General features: G+C 39.9%; 2 protein-coding genes across 12 annotated transcripts in view; one reads left to right on the forward strand and one right to left on the reverse strand.

The window, feature by feature from the left end:
* The window catches only part of IDUA (alpha-L-iduronidase), a 76,886-nt gene that overhangs the window by 3,865 nt on the left and 55,541 nt on the right, over window positions 1-17,480 (forward strand). For 2 of the 3 annotated variants that reach the window (XM_072360470.1, XM_072360471.1), the window contains exon 2: window positions 1,502-1,642. The exons of the other annotated variant lie outside the window; for it this stretch is intronic. In XM_072360470.1, coding sequence (XP_072216571.1) covers window positions 1,502-1,642 — 141 coding nt within the window. The remainder of the gene's footprint in view (window positions 1-1,501; window positions 1,643-17,480) is intronic. 3 annotated transcript variants of the gene reach the window in all.
* The window catches only part of SLC26A1 (solute carrier family 26 member 1), a 39,134-nt gene continuing 27,645 nt past the window's right edge, over window positions 5,992-17,480 (reverse strand). For 7 of the 9 annotated variants that reach the window (XM_072360467.1, XM_072360462.1, XM_072360464.1 and 4 more), the window contains 2 exons: window positions 12,411-13,061; window positions 5,992-11,051 (listed from right to left, as the gene is read on the reverse strand). In XM_072360467.1, coding sequence (XP_072216568.1) covers window positions 9,531-11,051; window positions 12,411-13,031 — 2,142 coding nt within the window. In that variant the 5' untranslated portion in view covers window positions 13,032-13,061 and the 3' untranslated portion in view covers window positions 5,992-9,530. Of the gene's footprint in view, window positions 11,052-12,410; window positions 13,062-14,488; window positions 14,573-17,480 lie in introns of those variants that run through there. The other 2 variants (XR_011906060.1, XM_072360468.1) reach the window with 2 other exon arrangements.

Here is a 17,480-nt window from a genome sequence, read left to right on the forward strand (position 1 = left end):
TGCATGAAGCACCACGGGGACATAGTATGTGCCAAGACATAGCTTTCTAATAAGGATGGGGTGGTAGATAGACAGTGTCTTTGCTAGGATGTATCAAGTTTTTTTCCAGGTGGGACTGGGTTTTTCTGCCTTTGGGCACAGAAGATTGTACAGCATCAGGCTCATTCAGTAGCATCCTTGTAGGAGGTGAGATTAACTTGTAGAGGGAGTAAGGAAGGAGAAGATGACAGATCAGTTGTCTGCAGCAGAGCTGAAGTCATAGAGTTCCAAAGATGCTGCTACCATTAGCAGAACCAGTATCCACTACCAGTGACGGTAAGTGAACAGACAAGTTCAGGAATCCTTGCAGAGAATGTGTTCTGTTCTGGCAGAAAAGAGTAATGAGTAAAACTTACTGCTGAAAGAAATTCGGAGTCACACAACCTGTTTGTTAGCACGGAAACAGTAGTAAATCAGGAGATATCACAGTAGGCCAAGCATAACTTTGTTACTCATTTATATAGTAACTGTACTACCTGTAAACAATATATTATAGTACAAGTTGTCTTCTCTTGCTTCAGGAATATGTACAGAAGTATTTTACCAAACTTCGGAAACAATTATGTTTTTATCTTTCTTGTAATGTAAACACTTTAAAACTCAGAATTTGCACATTCATAGGGGTCTAATTGAAAGTGATGAAAGATGCTCAAACCCAATGAACAGGGCAATGTTCCGAGTTTCTAACTTAAGGACAAAGAGTGAGATCTCTTTCCATATTGCAGTTACTTCTCTGCAGAGGTAGAAGCAACAGGAGTTTGCTCTAGTGTTCCTTAGTTTTGGTGATGAGACACTGAAGTAATATTAATATGATCATTGTTATACGATTTAACGATGATTTAGCATGCCTTGAGCACATTGAGCAATAGGTTGCAGCATCGTAGAAACATCAAGCTTCATACTCCAGTGCTTTCTTTTGCTTCAAGGTGAGATGGAGTGATGGAGAACATAAAAACTTTGAGAGTCTAATTCTGCTTCTCACAGATATAACTTTCACAGCAGAGCAAGGGGTGACATCAACACATGGACTTCAGCAGGAATATCAACCCAGTGTTTGCTTTAGCACAGTCCTGGGCAAACCTGGCTTCTGCTCCAGAGCCTTGAAGTCACTGTGCTTTCCTTATCATTAGTTAATCAGAAGTAAAGTGATCACCGTTGCATGGCTACTTCAGGCCACCTCTGACTGAAGTTGTTACCTGATGAGCTGCTTGTAATACTTTCTGTTGAGTGTAGCAATGAGATGCACTGATTTGTGTTCTGCTTTGCCACATCACAGGTGTAGCTCCTTAGCCCCAGATAACATGAAGCTCCATTTCATTTTCATCTATTGTTAAGACAGTTTTCCTTAAGTCAGATAAAATCTTGTAAGTCATACATGCTGAACATATGGAGTTCTGAATACCCAGTGGAGCTGATAGCTAATGTTGTAATATGTTACTTCTTTTTTGTCCTTTTTCCAAAGCCCTCCTTTACCTCACAGCTCTGCTGGTCTCTTTGACTTAAGCAAAGATCAAGAGATGAACCTTGCATACATTTCTTCTGTTCCTCATGATGGCATTGAACAAGTTCGAATTCACTGGTTATTGGAATTGATTACTGTCAGGTAAGAAAATGTTTCATGTCAAAAATCCAAAAAAAGAGTTTCAGCTCATTGAAGGGCCAGCACTTGCTCACTTTTCCAGTTCTTGCAGTTTAACTGCAGGCTGGGTGTGTTTTTGTATTGTGGAAGTCAGATAACAGCCAGTGGGTTGGAATAGTTTGGGTGTGTATGAGCTGAGGAAAGAGAGAACTTGTCTTGAGAAAGATGGGGCTAACTTGCATGCATTTTGTCCTAACAAGAGGCTGAGGAATACTTTGAGGCTTCATTTCATCAAAAGAATCTTGTGGGTATACTGATCAGCTTTATCAAGACCATCTCAAGTCATACACTGGAGTCATTCCACATCTCTCTGGCTGCTGTTTCGAGCTCAATGACTTGATTCCCAGTTGTACGACTTCCAAAGAGGTCTCATGCTAGCAGAATTGAATCTCATTATGTATTTTGATGTCATAGTGTAGCATTTTATAATTGGATGCATCCTTTTAAAATGCTGCTTGTTAAAGCCTTGAAAACAGGTCTCTTCAGGAGACCCCAGTGCTCCTTTAAACAAGGATGAGTTCTGCTTTGCAATCAGAGCAATATATGCGGCGTGTTATGGAGAGAACTCAGCCAAATTTCAATCTATGGTAATTCCAGCTGTTTTCAAGTTATGCCAGAGTTATTGCTGCTGTTCCTCCAAGTCCAGCTGAGTTTGTTGTTGGTGAAGTAACACCTGCAGCTACTCAATACTGAGATGAAGAACAAGGAGAAACCAGACTTTGAGAGTTCATTTTTTTCAGTGTACAAGAGTAGCTGTGCAAGTCTACAGCTCCCTCTGGCTATGGGCCTGATTTTTATATCCAGGTCAAAGTGCTACAGAGATTTGGAAATGGAGTTTATGTACCTACAGCTCCCTCTGGCTGTCTTGTTTTAATATTCAGGTTGCAGTGTTGCATTCCCTCTCAGAGTAACGTGTCTTTGGGGAAAGTTAGGAACAGGCTAGAACAGGGTGATAGATCTAAATTCAGTGCCTTCCTTACCAAAGCACTTCAGGTGGGAATGCTGTCACAAGTAAGGAACATTAAAGAAAGCATGCCTCCCACCACAATAAGTAAGACAGAACCAGTGACAATCGAGTCCCTCAGTCCCAAGTGAGGGTCTTGGGGAGCAAAATCCCTCCCATTGCAAGAGATCAGGTTTAAGATCACCTGATAAAAGTGAGTACAGGTGAGTCCCTGGCACCCAACAAGATGCTTTCAGGTGTCCTGAGGGAATTGAATGATGTATTTTCTATGACAGCCTGGAAAAGTCCCCAGTGACTTGGGAAAATAGCACACCCTTTTCTAAAAAAAGGTAATAAGGACAGTGCTGGAACTAGTGACCAGTCATCCTCACCTCAGTGCCTGGTTAAAACTGTAGAACACAGATCCTCCTGGAAGCTATGCTGAAACACATGGAAGATAGGGAGGTGATTAGAGACAGCCATCATGACTTCATTAAGGACAAACCATACCTGACTATCATAGTGATGTTTACAATGGAGTGATTGGATCAGTACATGAGATAAGATCTACTGATGTAATCTACCTGGACTTCTGATAATGAATTGTCTGGGTGCCTGTGTCCAGAAAGTTACAGTCCATTGCTCTGTGTCCAAATGGAAACCAATTGCAAGTAATGTCCCTCAAGGGTTCATACAAGGACCATACAATTTAATGTCTTAACACTCATAATGGGTTTGATTGCATACTCAGCAAGTGTGCAGGTGACATCAAGCTAACTAGTGCAGTTGATTGCACCTGAATGATGCCATCCTGAGGGATTTTAACAGGCTTGGGAGGTGATTCTACATATGAATTAATGAAGTTCAGTAGGGTAACATGCAAGGTCCTGCATCTGGATTGGACAGTCTCAAATGTTAGTACAGACTGGGTGATGAGTGGATTGTGAGCTGAACTATGGAGAAGGGTTTGGCGATATTGGTGGATAGAGAATTGAATAATGGGCCAACATTTTCTGCTTGCAACCCAGGAGGCCAAGTCTTGGACCCGGGAAGGAATAAATGCATGCATCAGGACAGATTAGGGAGAGGAGCTGGAGAGGAGCTCTGCAGAGAAAGACCTGAGTATTCTGGTGGACAACAGGTTGGCCATGAGCCAGCAGTGTGTCCTTGTGACCGAGAAGGTTTGCAGTATTCTGGAACACGTTAAAAAGAGTGTGGCCAGTAGATTGAGGGAGGTGATCCTTCCCCTCTACTCTGCCCAGGTGAGGATGCATTTAGAATGCTGTGTCCAGTTCTGGGCTCTGTGGTTCAAAAAAGACAGATCTCCTAGCAGGAATCCAGAGGAGGGACACAGAGATGTTAATGGGCTTGGAGCATGTCCCTTAAGAGGAAAGGCTGAGCAACCTGGGCATGTTCACCCTGGGAGAAGAAGGCTGAGGTGTTGTCTGATTAATGTTTATGAATCTCTAAAGCGAGATGCAAGGCAAATGGATGAGGCTTTGTGACAGGACAAGAGCAGTGGCCTAAAACTTGAGTGTAAGAATTTCCATGCATCGTGTGGAGGAGCTTCTTTATGGTAAGGGTGGTAGAGCTCTGGAACAGCCCAGAGAGGCTGTGGAGTCTCCTTCTATGGAGAAGACCTGTCTGGATGCCTGCCTGTGTGACCTATTGTAGGAAACCTGCTTTGCAGGGGGATTTAGTCTCAATGACCTCTTGAGGTCCCTTCCAACCCCTGCAGTTCTGTGTTTCTGTGATCATGGTCTTCATCAAAAGAAACATGGCCAGCAGATTACAGGGGGGTAATTCTCTCCATCTGCTTTGCTATTCCGTGTACTCACCCGAAGTACCACAGACAGGTTCTAGGACCTCAAGCACAAGATATACGGACCTTTTAGAGTGGATCCAGTGGAGGGCTGTGGAGATAATCAGCAGACTAGAGCACCTCTCTTTTCAGCAGAGTCTGAAAGAGATGGGATTGGATAGCCTAGAGAAGGCTCAGGGGAGACTTTATAACGTCTTATAATACTTAAAGGCTTCTTGCAGGAAAGAGGAATAAGTTAAATAAAAAGAGGATCAAATTAGGTTAATTACTGGAAAAAACCCCTCTGATATTAGGGTGGTAGGATACTACAGCAAGTTAACCAGAGAAGTTTTGGATACCCTCTCCCTGGAAGTGTTCAAGCCCAGATTGGATGGGACTTCAAGCAATCTGCTCTAATGGATGGTATAGCCTGCCTATGGCAGGGGGGTTGAAAATAGATGATCCCTTCCAACCCAAACTACACTGTGATAGGGAAGACATTTTGTTATGATGAGAGTAGTGAACAGATTGCCCAGGAAAGTTGTAGATGCACCATCACTGAAAAGTGTTTAAAGTCAGGTTGAACAACAGGGCTTTGAGCAACGTGATGTAGTGAAAGATGTCTTGTCCTGTGGCAGGGTGTTGGGTTAAATGGTCTTTCAAGATTGCTTCCTATGCAAACTTTTCTGTTATTCTGTGACTCAGTGTGCCCAGTGGAATAAAAAATGAAGATGCGTAGAAGAGGAGTGATTGCTGTAAGAGGAAACAAAGCATACAGTAAATAAATAAATAAAAATCCTAAACTGTAATAGCTCTTAAAATTCATATTGGCTTAGACTCTTACTTTTCTGATCATATTTGCAAAAAGGTACATTTTCCAAAGATGGCATTTAAACAGTGGATAGACAGACAGTAAATTGAGCAGCAGTGGTGTTTGAAAGGGGGAGATCGTGAGCCCTGCAGATGAACACTGGGCTTGGAAGAAGGAATAGGTGTAAGGGTTCAAATCAGAACAGGAAGAATTCTGTGATAATGCTTACATCTGTGCATTTGCAGTTCTTTCTCTAAGCCAGTGACTTCCAGAACATCAGAGAGAGGTTTTGGGTAAGATCCCTGTAAGAGCATAGCTGGCTTGTGTTATAAGACTGGTGAATAGAAAGGTTGTAATCTACCCGCAGAAGACAGTGTGGTGGGGGGTGCCACCACTGAGGATGGCCAGAAGTAACATGTTGCTTTTCTTCCCAGCTGTGCTATGTGTAAAAAGGTGTTAATAAATGTTCCACCTAAAAAGCAGGTGTGTCTACATTGAAGTTAAAAGTGTCAGTCTTCTAGAGTGCTCTCCCTCATTATGTGTTCTAATAATAGTTGCCTCAATTCAAAATGCATCCCAATGTTTTAACTCATTTCTAAGGACACCAGACATACCTTTTGTCCTCTACTTCATTCCACATTCTCCTTTTATTTTACCACGCACGGAAGTATACCATGAGACGAGCTTAAAGAATTGCTAGTTTTATTTTCCAGCCAAACGCACACATTTGTATCCATGTCATGAGACACAGGATTCATTCTCAGGATGTTATTTGCCAGTCCCAGTAGATGTAGCTATTTCCTGGAACCTAAGCCACTTATTCTGGCTATCCTGCCAGAAGTCAAGAGGAGCCTTGGAGTTACATACTCTCAATGCTGTGCCCAGCTCAATGAGATTCATGCAGTCTGCAAGATAAGGTCCTGTTCCTACTGTTATGTAGTACTACAGTTTGTTGGATACATGATCTGTGCAAGGCACCACAGTGAACAAAAACATAGTCAATATACATGATAGATATAACATTTTCTAATAGGCATATAACAGTTTTATTTCAAAATTAGTATTAACCTATTTGGAATTACAATAGTATCCCCAGCTTCTCTCCCAAGTCACAGTACATAGTTCATGGTACAATAGGAGAGAAGAGAATTGGCAGTTTGTAACATTTTCAGACTTCATATGCTTAGTCTTTTTGCAGTGCAGTATTGCAAAAAAAAAAAAAAAAAAAAAAAAAAAGGCTTACTTTTTTTTTAGTTACATTTTGTGTACTCTGAAGTGTGCTCTGATCTCCCAGCATCCCTATATTATCACACTGAAGGCCATTTCCCTGTTGTGTTTTGTGTTGTCCAACTCAGTTTGATTATGAGCCTGATCTGTCAAAGAAACTGAAACAGGTAATGGTTCTTAAACTTTCTTCTGGTGGAGTGTTTCCTTCTAGTAAAAGTACTAAAGCTCAGGCCCCCTCGTATGCATGGAAGAGTTTCTCTGTTCTCCTTTGGTGCCATTCCTACAAAAATAGGATGAAAAATAGGCTTTTGACTTGATTTCTGTGTCTGATGGGTATAAAAGAACTGCATGGGCAACTTCTATTTATTTTTCCCCAGAGATTGATGCAAGCATACACTTTCCACGGGAGTAGTTGTTTTTCTTTTGTTCTTTTGTTCTTTTTTTTTTTTTTTTTTCCTAAGGTGAGGTTCATCAGGAGTTAAAGGTATTTAATTTTTTTTTTCTTTTTATGTTCTAGGTTGGTAACTTGACCCATAAATACAAGAGAAGCGTAGATTGCTAGTAAATGTTTTTTTTTCCTACTGAAAAAAAATTAAGTTGACTTCCAACAATGGCTTACTTAGTCACAGAAGCCTAAAATTGCCCGTATTGTTACTAATTATCTAGCACTAATTCTTGTGAACCTACTTCCTCTTGTGACTTCCTGGCAAAACATTAAAAGACATATTCCCAGATCAAAGAATAGTTACAAACAAAAATAAACACAACACTTTGTCCTTGGACTCTGTCCATTTGTTTTTATGGCAAAAATAAGCCTGTTGTACCAAGTCAGCACTTTAAAGAATTATATTATTTAATTGTTTTATGGCAGGAACTGACTGCCAGTGGTCAATCTTGTAATATCTAGACAGGCATTTCTATCAGGTTTTACTGCTTTAGCAGTGCTAGCAGTGTGCAGCTGATAGACTTTTCTGTAAAGAATGCATGAGCATGTCAGCATTGAGTCGCTTACCTAATATTGTGCTACTCAGTCTCACAGAATCACAGAATAGCTCAGGTTGGAAGGAACCTCAAGGATAATGAACCTACAACCCCCACGCCACAGGCAGGGCCACCAGCCTCCACATTTAATGCCAGACCAGGCTGCCCAGGGCCTTGAAAACCTCCAGGGACGGGGCATCCAGAACTTCTCTTGGCAGCCTGTTCAATCTCTATTAAGACACTTCTTATTTTGTCTTTTGAGAATGCATTGCTTTTTTTTTTTTTTTTTTTTTTTTTGAATGAAATATGTGTTCTTGAGAGCCAGACAGGCTCTGGTGTACCTGGAAAACTTAAGTTTTATTGTTCTTTAATTCAGTGACCTGAAAGGTGAAATAAGCAAGGCACATGATGTGTCGACATGGCATTTGTTTTGGTGATATGCCTAAGAAATAGTTTCAGCGTACACGTAACCTGTTTCTGGTGCCTGATAGGTGTACAAAGCACAGGTGTGACAGTTTCCTTCTATGCTTGGTTCCATGTGTGAACCAGCCATGAATAAGAAGAGAAAGGTAGGGCAGCTGTCCTTCCTATCATGTGGGTAATTATAAACTTCGGTGCCAGAAAGAGTTTTCTGTCAATGCTGTCTGCTAGGGCATTTAGTACGAGCAGCGCTAGAATCAAAATGTAGATGTATGCTTATTTGTGTAGAGAGAGCATACATATAAAACAACAAAACTGACTCTGAGGGTATGATTTGAAACCATACAGAATAAATAACCCTTAAAGCAAATTGTCATGAAAATTAACACAGACCTGTAAAACATGGGTTATTAGATCTTTAAACAAAGAATTACATGGTGTGGGGAAATAAAAGTCAGTAGTATGTAGAATGGTCTGGAGTATGGTGAGATTTTTCTAATATTTGGGAATGCACAACATATAAAGCATTGCTTTACTTGGATCAGTTATACCGGTATGGACTACATATACTTTACATACTTCATATACTCATCAGAGAGTACCAGCCTAGCATTTTTTACTGGCTAACCATTCCTCTGCACAGTATATCAGAGACTTAACTTTTCACCCTATCCTCTTTTCTCCTGTTTTCTTCACTTACCCTTGTACCTTTAAAGGCCGTTGTAGGAAGAGCATCCTGTGCTGCATCACAGTGTGGGGGGTTTATTTTTAGTGATCCTTGTGTGTCCCTCGATGAGAATTTCACCAGTACAGGTAGCACGTTTTGACAGAGTGGTATAACTACTCTGGTAACTGATTGCCAGAAAAACCATTCTTGTTTTATTAATTCCATATATCCCATTTCTCTAGACACAAGAAAGTTGTGCATCATGGTCATGTTTCTTCCTGTGTTACTACAGGTATTGAAACCTTTAGTAACAAATTAACATACGGTAGTTCCAACAGCACAAATGACTTCAGGAGGTTATCTTGGAGAAGATGCTTTTGAGGGCAATTTGTGATAGACTGGTTTCTTCACTTCTGGCAAGTTGTGTCATTAAGCCCATGCAGTCATGGTGACAAGGAGAGATGTAATACATCCCACAATATTTTATACATTTTACTTGTTTGCGAATAGTGGGAGTTGCTGAGGAGCACATCTTGAATGATGGAATGGACAGGGTTTTGCAAGCCGGAGTTTAAACCATTATGTGTCCATGATGATAGATCCATTGTATTTGGATATATGGCTCATCCTTCTTAACACAAACCACTGGTAGGGGCAGGTGGTTCTTGACAGACTTCCAGCTATAACAGTCTCATGACACATGTATTTTGTTATGTACCATAATGACAGAAGAAGGAAAAGCGCCCCAAGATGCACTTCTTTTTCACCCACATTTTGAAATAGAGGTGCATATAATTATCCAGCTTGTCCCAGCCGAGCCCCAGACTGCATCTCCAGGGCTATTCTAAGCAGCATCCAGTAAACTGTGGAACTCTTCAGGGAATTATGTCCTTGTAGGCCCATTACTGTACAAAGCCAACAGTGTGTCTGATAACTCAATTATTGCAAACTGCCCTTCTCCATCTTTCACTTCTTTAGCGTATTGTCAAGGAAAACATGGGATTAAACAGAGCAGTCTGCTGTAAGCCTTTGGTCTTTTGCAAACTGCACAGCATTGTGTATACTGTAGAACAGCATTTCTTGCATACCTCCAGAATCTTTCCCAAAGTAACCTCCTCTTTTTAGAGAGTCTATTACTGAGGGATTACAGCAAGCTAAGAGAACAGAAATATTTAACTCCTTGTAGTCTTTTAGAATTTCCTTTAGAGTATTAACTCCAGTGGTGTCCAAAAATGGGATGGAAGAGCAATCTAAAATGAGGGCTTGGAAATCAATTTGCTTAGGGACTAGTTGCAGAGTGGTGTCTCTGCTGCTCAGTCCATTAACAGTTGGTTGATTTCCTTTTTTCAGATGCTGCCTTTCTTTCTTCTCATATTTCTTCCGTCTGGCAGCCTCTAAGTTAGGATCTAGATCAGTCAGTCTGTACAGAGACTTTAGGAAATAGTTTCTGTTGGCATAATAGAGTGGTGCCTCAAAACGGAATATTTTGACCTTTGGAACAGAAGAGAGATTTTCATATTCTAAGTCATCCTCATAAAAGTTGGTATCTTGGATTTGACCAAGCAGGGCTGTCCGTGGCTGTTGTGTCCGAACAATGATGCATAACATGGAGAAAACAATGCCAACTAATAGACCTATTTCTGTGCTGATCAAGGCAGAGGCAGACATAGTAACAACCCAAACCACTGTGTCCACCTTGTTCACATGGTACCGTTCTGGCACGTCTTGGAACTTCCTTAATGCTCCTCGAAGGCTGACAATGATGATACAAGCCAGGACGCACTTCTGCAAGGAGTAGAAGAGAGGTGCCAAGAAGAGTAGTACCAGCAGAACCACCATTGCACTAATCACTCCAGAGACTTGGGTCTGGCAGCCTGTAGATGTTTTCACAAGTGTTTTTGCCAGAGCTGCGCTAGTTGCAAAGGAGTGGAAGAAGGAGGGAATGATGTTGCAGAACCCTACAGCAAACATTTCCTGATTGGCTCGGATAGTGTAAGCATATTTCTTTGCACACATTTCGGAAAGGGATACAGTAAAGACAAAACTAACTACAGCAAGAGGTAAGGCATCCACAGCAACACGGATCATTAAGTCAAAACGTGGTACCTTGGGGGCAATAAATCCTGTTGGAATAGCTCCAGAAACACTGGATGAATACACTTCATTTAAGTTTCCATAATGTGACACCAGTGTCGCCACAACAATAACTACTAGCTCTGTGGGAAGAGGGAATTTCAGCTTATGCTTGTACCGATCTCCCAGTTCTTTAGCAGTAACCAGTACTACAATACAAATGGCACTTGTAATGATATCGCAAATGTTAGCCTGAGAAATGTTCCTGAAAATGTTAATCCAAGTAATAACAAGCATCCCATGCCCTTGGCTACGTGGGATTTTTATTCCAATCAGATACTTCACTTGAGCTGTTAAAATTGTTAAGGAAGCACCAGTTGCAAAGCCATCTAGAACAGACTCAGACAGGTACATAGATACGAAACCCAGACGGAAGACTCCCATTAGAACCTGTGGAGACACAATAAAAGAAAAAAAAAAAAAAAAAAAAAGATGAGCCTTAAATGACACTGCAAGTAAGTACAGGTGGGAGAGAAATAGCTGGAGGCAGATAGCATTTCACTAGTTGAATATTAAAGCAGGAGTTATTCTTCAGTGTTTCCAATCTGCTTTTAAAACGTGATTCCTGTTACTGTTATGGGATGCTGCAAAACCAAAGGATGAATTAGAAGTTTGAAAACTAATCAAATTGAACTCCCGAACTCCCAATATTGTTCTATAGAAAGTCCAGTGAAATGGCATGTCTGATTTTTATTTCCCAAGCCAAAGAACAATGGTTAAAAAAGCGCTGCTGTGTCAACTCTGTTTTTTTCCTGACTAAAGTGGTTACAACTTACTTGTAGAGCTTTACAAGAGAATTTGAGTGACAGCAGCTAAGTTCTCTGGTGGGATGGTTAAATTAAGCAGCTTTTGATGTTAGCCTTGTGAACAGAAGGGAAAGTGGATCACAGTCTTTATGGCACACCTAAGATCAGAAATGGCAGAAGAGACCACAAACTTTCACAGATCTTAGAATATTGTCCTAACTAGTTGCTGCTGCTTCTTTTGATGGCTTTGGAAAATATAGCTTCGTATTTCATTGTTCATGTACACGACCTGAAAGTTCTTAGTAAAAGGAAAGGTCTTCCCTCTTAATTTTTATGTAGACAATTAACAGGTATGTTCATTGTGCTTCCTTATGTGTTCTCTTGATATCTGTATGATGGGCAGCAGATTGATGAGTGTCCAACAGTCCAACAAAGCCACTGTCTGAAATTTAGGTTAGTCTACTTCCTCATTTCCTTACTGCTTTCTCTCCTTTCTGACTTATCACTGGATAATGCTTTGGTACAACATAGCATCTGGTAGTGAAACACTGAGGAGTATCTTCTGAGCTAGTGTAGGTGAATGGGCCTGCACCTTTATTAAAATATCTAGGGAGACAACATTATTTAGAAGCACAGAATCATATTTTTCATTGTTGAAGTACATAGGTACTTCAGAATTCCCCTCATTATGAGATTTGTATTTGATTCACAGTCCCATGAAATCAGCAAGGCTAAGAGGTAGTAGGGTGTTAAAGCAATGTTACTAGCTTTGCAAATGACTGTTGTTTTATTTGTGCTTGCTTGTAGATTATAAGACTGACTACATCATGTTTTCTGTGACTTGCCTGCAGAGTTAGGCTTCCTTGATAAAACAGTCCAAGATCATTCAAATGAAATGATGCTGTGTCTCTCATGGAAGGACAGTCAAAACAGAGCTTAGGTCATGCAAGAAAGCTAATTTACTAATTTCATACTTGGTCTCTGAATATCAGCAACCACTTACCTGATACACTCCAGCCACAAATGTCAGGGCTGTAGCAATGCCTATGGCATAGCATTCTTTTCCACATTCAGCATTCATCCCCTCAGTGGTAAGGTTGAAAACAGTTGTGTTGGACTGGCTGTCAGTCTGCAGGGAGCCATGGCCCAAGGCTGGTGTGGCATCATCATTCAAGTCGAACCCAGCTAAGAGAAGCTCTCGGTCCACCACTTGTCCCACCATTAAACTTATCAAGCTGAAAATGCCCACTGAGACATGACGAGATGTGCCCATTAAGAAGTAGATGATGTTGGCAAAGAAAGATGTATAAAGACTGTAAATGGGCTTCAGGCCCGCCAGTAGTGAGTATGCAATTGCTTGGGGCACCAAAATGATCCCAATCACTAACCCAGACATAACATCACCCCAGATATATTCTTTGCACTGGTATTTGGGAAGCCATCGTAAAACAGGAAAGAAGTCCATTACAAAGTTCTTCAGTTTCCTTGGGGTGCAGGAGAAGCTCTTTCTCAGCTTGGCTAGCACAATCTCTTTCCTATTAGGCTTCACACGGGTCTTTCTTTCCATGAAAAAGGAGGAAGAAGTGCTGTTTTCCATCTTCGTAGCTTCAAGTGGTCTTTCCATTGTCCTAGTGTTTACTTCATGTATCTTTTCCTGTAGTGTGAAGAAAATGTCTCTTAGATTAGAGCTAGTGAATGTTTTTTTTTTTAGCACAGATGCATAATGATAATAGTTTGTCTTCCTTTGAAAAAGCTTTTATGGAAATGTTATCCCAACACAGGACTCTGGTGGCTGGGCACGTAACACTAAGAAACAAATCTTCAAATTGACCCTTTCCTACAAAAACTTAAATATGCCTGTGATTGAATCCAGTTTGTTTTACTAAGAAAAAAACCTGAGTTAAAATAGTCATCTCCTTGTATGGCAGATAATTCCAGGTCTTCCAGATGCTGCATCATAGAAAGCTCTGTCATAAGAGGCAGCACTTGATGGTACAAAATAAGTATGTAGTAGTGGGGTAGTCTGTGGTCTTTCTAATAGTGTATCTCTAAGAACTGACGTGGAATTTGTGTGTTATAGTGATCTGTCACTGCAGATGTCCTGAGCACACAGTGGGTGGTTTTTGCTAGTAGAACCTGCAAAACCAGAGTTCCCTGGGGCACAACAAATTAGTCTCAGGCAAAAAAATTGTGCACAAACCACTGATGACTTTAGAAATTGTATTTAGTCCTAATAACTGCTGTTTAACATCTGGAAGTGTGATTGATAAACAAATGCATACATTGCCAAAACTGTAAGCTTTTTAAATGTAGGCACCCTTAATAGAGGGTGGCTCATTATAAAGTATTCTATATCTGTCCTGCTTAAGGTGTTTATCCTGCTTATGAACTTTTTCAAGATTTTAACAGATACCTTTTGTCAGCAAATTGAAAACAAATATAAACTATGTTTATGGACCCAATGCAGAAGTCTTAAAAATAAAAAAATAAATAAAAAAATCCAAGTATTGTTTTGTATGACACAATATAAGTGCTGTGGTCATCCAGAGTTTAACTACATCTTGAAACAGGGTGCTTAAATGTTTAAAGTATGTAGTTTGTAGCATGCCAAAGAGATTATTGTTGGAGATGTGTGGAGTGCTTGTCCAAACTGAAAATAATCTGCATGGTAGTTTAAATATATTTTCAAATATTAGTAGATTTATATCCATCCCAGTTACATTAAGTCATCTTTGACTCCCACTGTATGCATTTCTTTGTTACAGCTTCTTTCCATCATAAAAAATTACAGTTCTAGTTCTAGTGTAATTATTTAGAAAGATTGATATCAGTTTCTAGTTGTACTGTCGTATATAGTTTTGACTCTACTGTATTGAGAGGTTACGCTAGGCAAGACATGCTTAGACAGCAAGGTTAGATCTAACCTTCATTAGAACACAGAGGTGAGAGAAAAGAGAGGTTACGGCACCAAGAAGATTACTTAAGAACATATAATTAAAGTTTATGGAATGCTAAATGCTCGAAACTGTAAAGAACACACTCATTTAAAATGATTCAAAAAAACAGTGCTTCCTCTCTTACCTCAATTAGCTTAGAGAGTCTTGTACTTGAGGACTGCAAGTTCTATTCAAATGCCACCTACTTCTTACAGCCAAGTGAATTCAGACAGCCAAGAAATAAATACAGTGGCCTTGTTTAACATAGTTACAAGCTAGTGGGCAGTTCAATATCCAATGCTCGCTTTTGATAGGCTATGTAAAAAAGATTTTATTGGCTTCTGTACTCCAGGCTCAGATGCTTAATTGTACAGTTGCTGTCTGCTATCTTCTGATCTTGCACAGTTTACTTGAAATAAATTTGTATTAAAATGAAATCAACAATAAAACACCATTAACAGACATGTACAGCCTGTGCAGCTTCCTGAGGGGTGGTAGTAGCTTTTAATATATAATATTTTCAGAATAGAGTTTCTCTGTCAAATCTGTTAAGAGATACTGTGTCTGAGTGTTAATTTTGTAATATGTCTTGGCTGTACTGTATAATCTGTATAATATCTGCTCTGCTGGATAATCAGAATGGTAGTTTGTTGTAAAAGCAAACTAAAAAGCTTATTTGGGGGAAAAAAAATGTACACGTTCTTTCAGAATTTTAGCCTAAGGTCAAAAACCCTTCCTGATGGAAAAATGTTTTCAAGTTAAAAAGTAAATACTAACATGAGATCCTTTTCTTCAGTTCTTTTTCCTCCTGAAAATAAGGACTTCCTTCCTGTAAACAACCATTTCTTCTACTGGAGGTGTTTTCAGACTGCCATGTCAAATGAGCAGGCTAGCTGTGAAATAACTCTAAAAGGAGTTATCGGTTTCCATTTTTGGCAGATACTGTTAATGATTATAACTTAATTGAAGCATTTAGAATGTAGTAAAGCCACAGCAAATAATGGAGTGGATGTCGTTACCAGCAAAACATTTTTCAGCTATGCAAACCAAGAGTTCTTAGACTGCCAGTAGCTTAGCAATAACTTAATTGCTTCACTAGGAGGAAATGGAATTCCACTGCGAATACCAGCTATTGCCCTTACCTTTGTGTAGCCTAGCAGAGAGCTGGAAACTTCCAGTACTCGTGCCAGCCCCAAAAACAGGATGGGGAGGGACAAATCTGTACATTTCTGTGCATAAGTGACTAGCCAACTGATTCTGGCACTGAGATACAACACTGTCCTTCCTCAGTGGCAACACTTGAGCAATATTCAGGCACCCTAAAGGTGTTAATAAAAACTCTGCTGTTTTGCTAAAATCACTTTTCAGTTCTGCCCACGCTCATTGACATGTAGGAACAGGGACAGCTCATGTTTTCAGCTGCCTCTTACCCCATGGAACCTTCACAGAACATAGTATTTGCCTTCAATCAAATGAAGGCTTCCTGTTGCTCACTGAAGGTGCTGTTCTTAGTGGCAGCATGCCAATGAAGCATGGTATAGAATGTGCCCATCTATTGCATTTAACTTAGATACTGGAACATTCTCAAGTGTTTACTATGTGTGAAAGCAACATGCTACACATATGACCAATTCATATCATTACAATAGGTAATTTTTGATGGTAACAGGTAATTTTTGATGTTTGGAATCTTAAAGTTTTTTTTCAAATTGTCCATGGTAACATGAGCAAAAAACACATGTATTATTTTCTGCTTTAGCCCCAAACCCATCATTTGATCAGGATAAATGCAGTGACTCAGTTCACCTCGTGAAGCAGTGAAACAAAGCAAAGAATTATTCAAGCCAAGCAAACTACTGACTTTCCAACTGGCATTAGTCCCACCTTTCTTCCTGTCTTTTCACCATACCATGGAACTGACAAAAGCTCTCTCTGTGAGAGGAAGCATTCATCACAGCACGTTCAATGGGATTTATCTCACAGATTCCCTCACAGGCAGTCACTGACGGGACACATGTAACCATTCTGCCTGACTGAGCTATTTCTATGGAACAGCACAAGCTGCTACAAAAAAGGGTCCTGATGCTTCCTTTTGTTTCCCCATCATGATCTTCCACAAAGAAAAAGAATGAAACTGTATGTCTAAAAAGAAACAGCAAGATAATCCTACTTCTCTTTGCTAAGGTGATCTTAGAAAAGCTATGTGTTGGAAATCAGAAATCATAATTCTGCCCTAGCGTCAATCTTGCTGTAATAGTGACTGCCAGTGTAAGATGGGATGGAACCCTGTGTATGATTCAAGCTAAGTGTTGATGCTTGTATTTTTTTCTGTATTCAATGAAAGATGGCTAAAAGGTAGTATGGGTGGAGCGAGTTTTGCATTTATAGTTAGAACTTTTATTGTAGTTTTGTTGCATAAATCACAGAAAAAAACATGAGACACCTCACTTCATCTAGCTATTTGGTTTAAAATGTGTTAGTGTTGAGCTAAACTGTTCGTATTATTTGTATTTCATGTCCACAGCCTTTTCTGCTTGAAAGAAACCTCTCTCTCCAGTGGCTATGACTACATTACTATTCTGTTTCTGAGCATTAACACAGTTTTGAAAAAAATCCCAATAGCTTTGCTTACTGTGCATTGATTCAATGTGGAGAGGAGTGCTATGCATGCAAACCAGCCTTTTTCAAAGGAGAATACCCAGAAGCTTTGCCCCTGTGTAACCCGACTTATGGGGATACAAAAGCCTGAGCCAAAAATTGTTTTTTGGGGTGGATTCAAGTAGATGTTTATTTCACTACCATGAAATAAAATTGTCTCAACTGCTTATAATATAGTACTGTTTCTGCATTTACTGTTTTGATTTATTAAATTTTTATTGTACAGAATTACTTGGAAACATTGACATAGACAGTGAGTTTTAGAAATGAAACAGGAGAAGTTAAATGAATGTTTCCTTCTGTCTTGCATAAGCAGTTGTGTTTCCAGCATTAGATAACCAGGGCCTAAACGTGTTTGGAAGCAAACTCAAGCAAGGTGCCCACAATCAAAACCATTTACTTAAGAGCTGATCTAGGAAACTTTCCCACTATAGGCCAAGAATACTGTGGTGCTTTTGAAGAAAAGTGTGTGAAACTTG

Source organism: Excalfactoria chinensis, chromosome Z (assembly GCF_039878825.1).
Source record: "Excalfactoria chinensis isolate bCotChi1 chromosome Z, bCotChi1.hap2, whole genome shotgun sequence".
NCBI lineage: Eukaryota > Metazoa > Chordata > Aves > Galliformes > Phasianidae > Excalfactoria > Excalfactoria chinensis.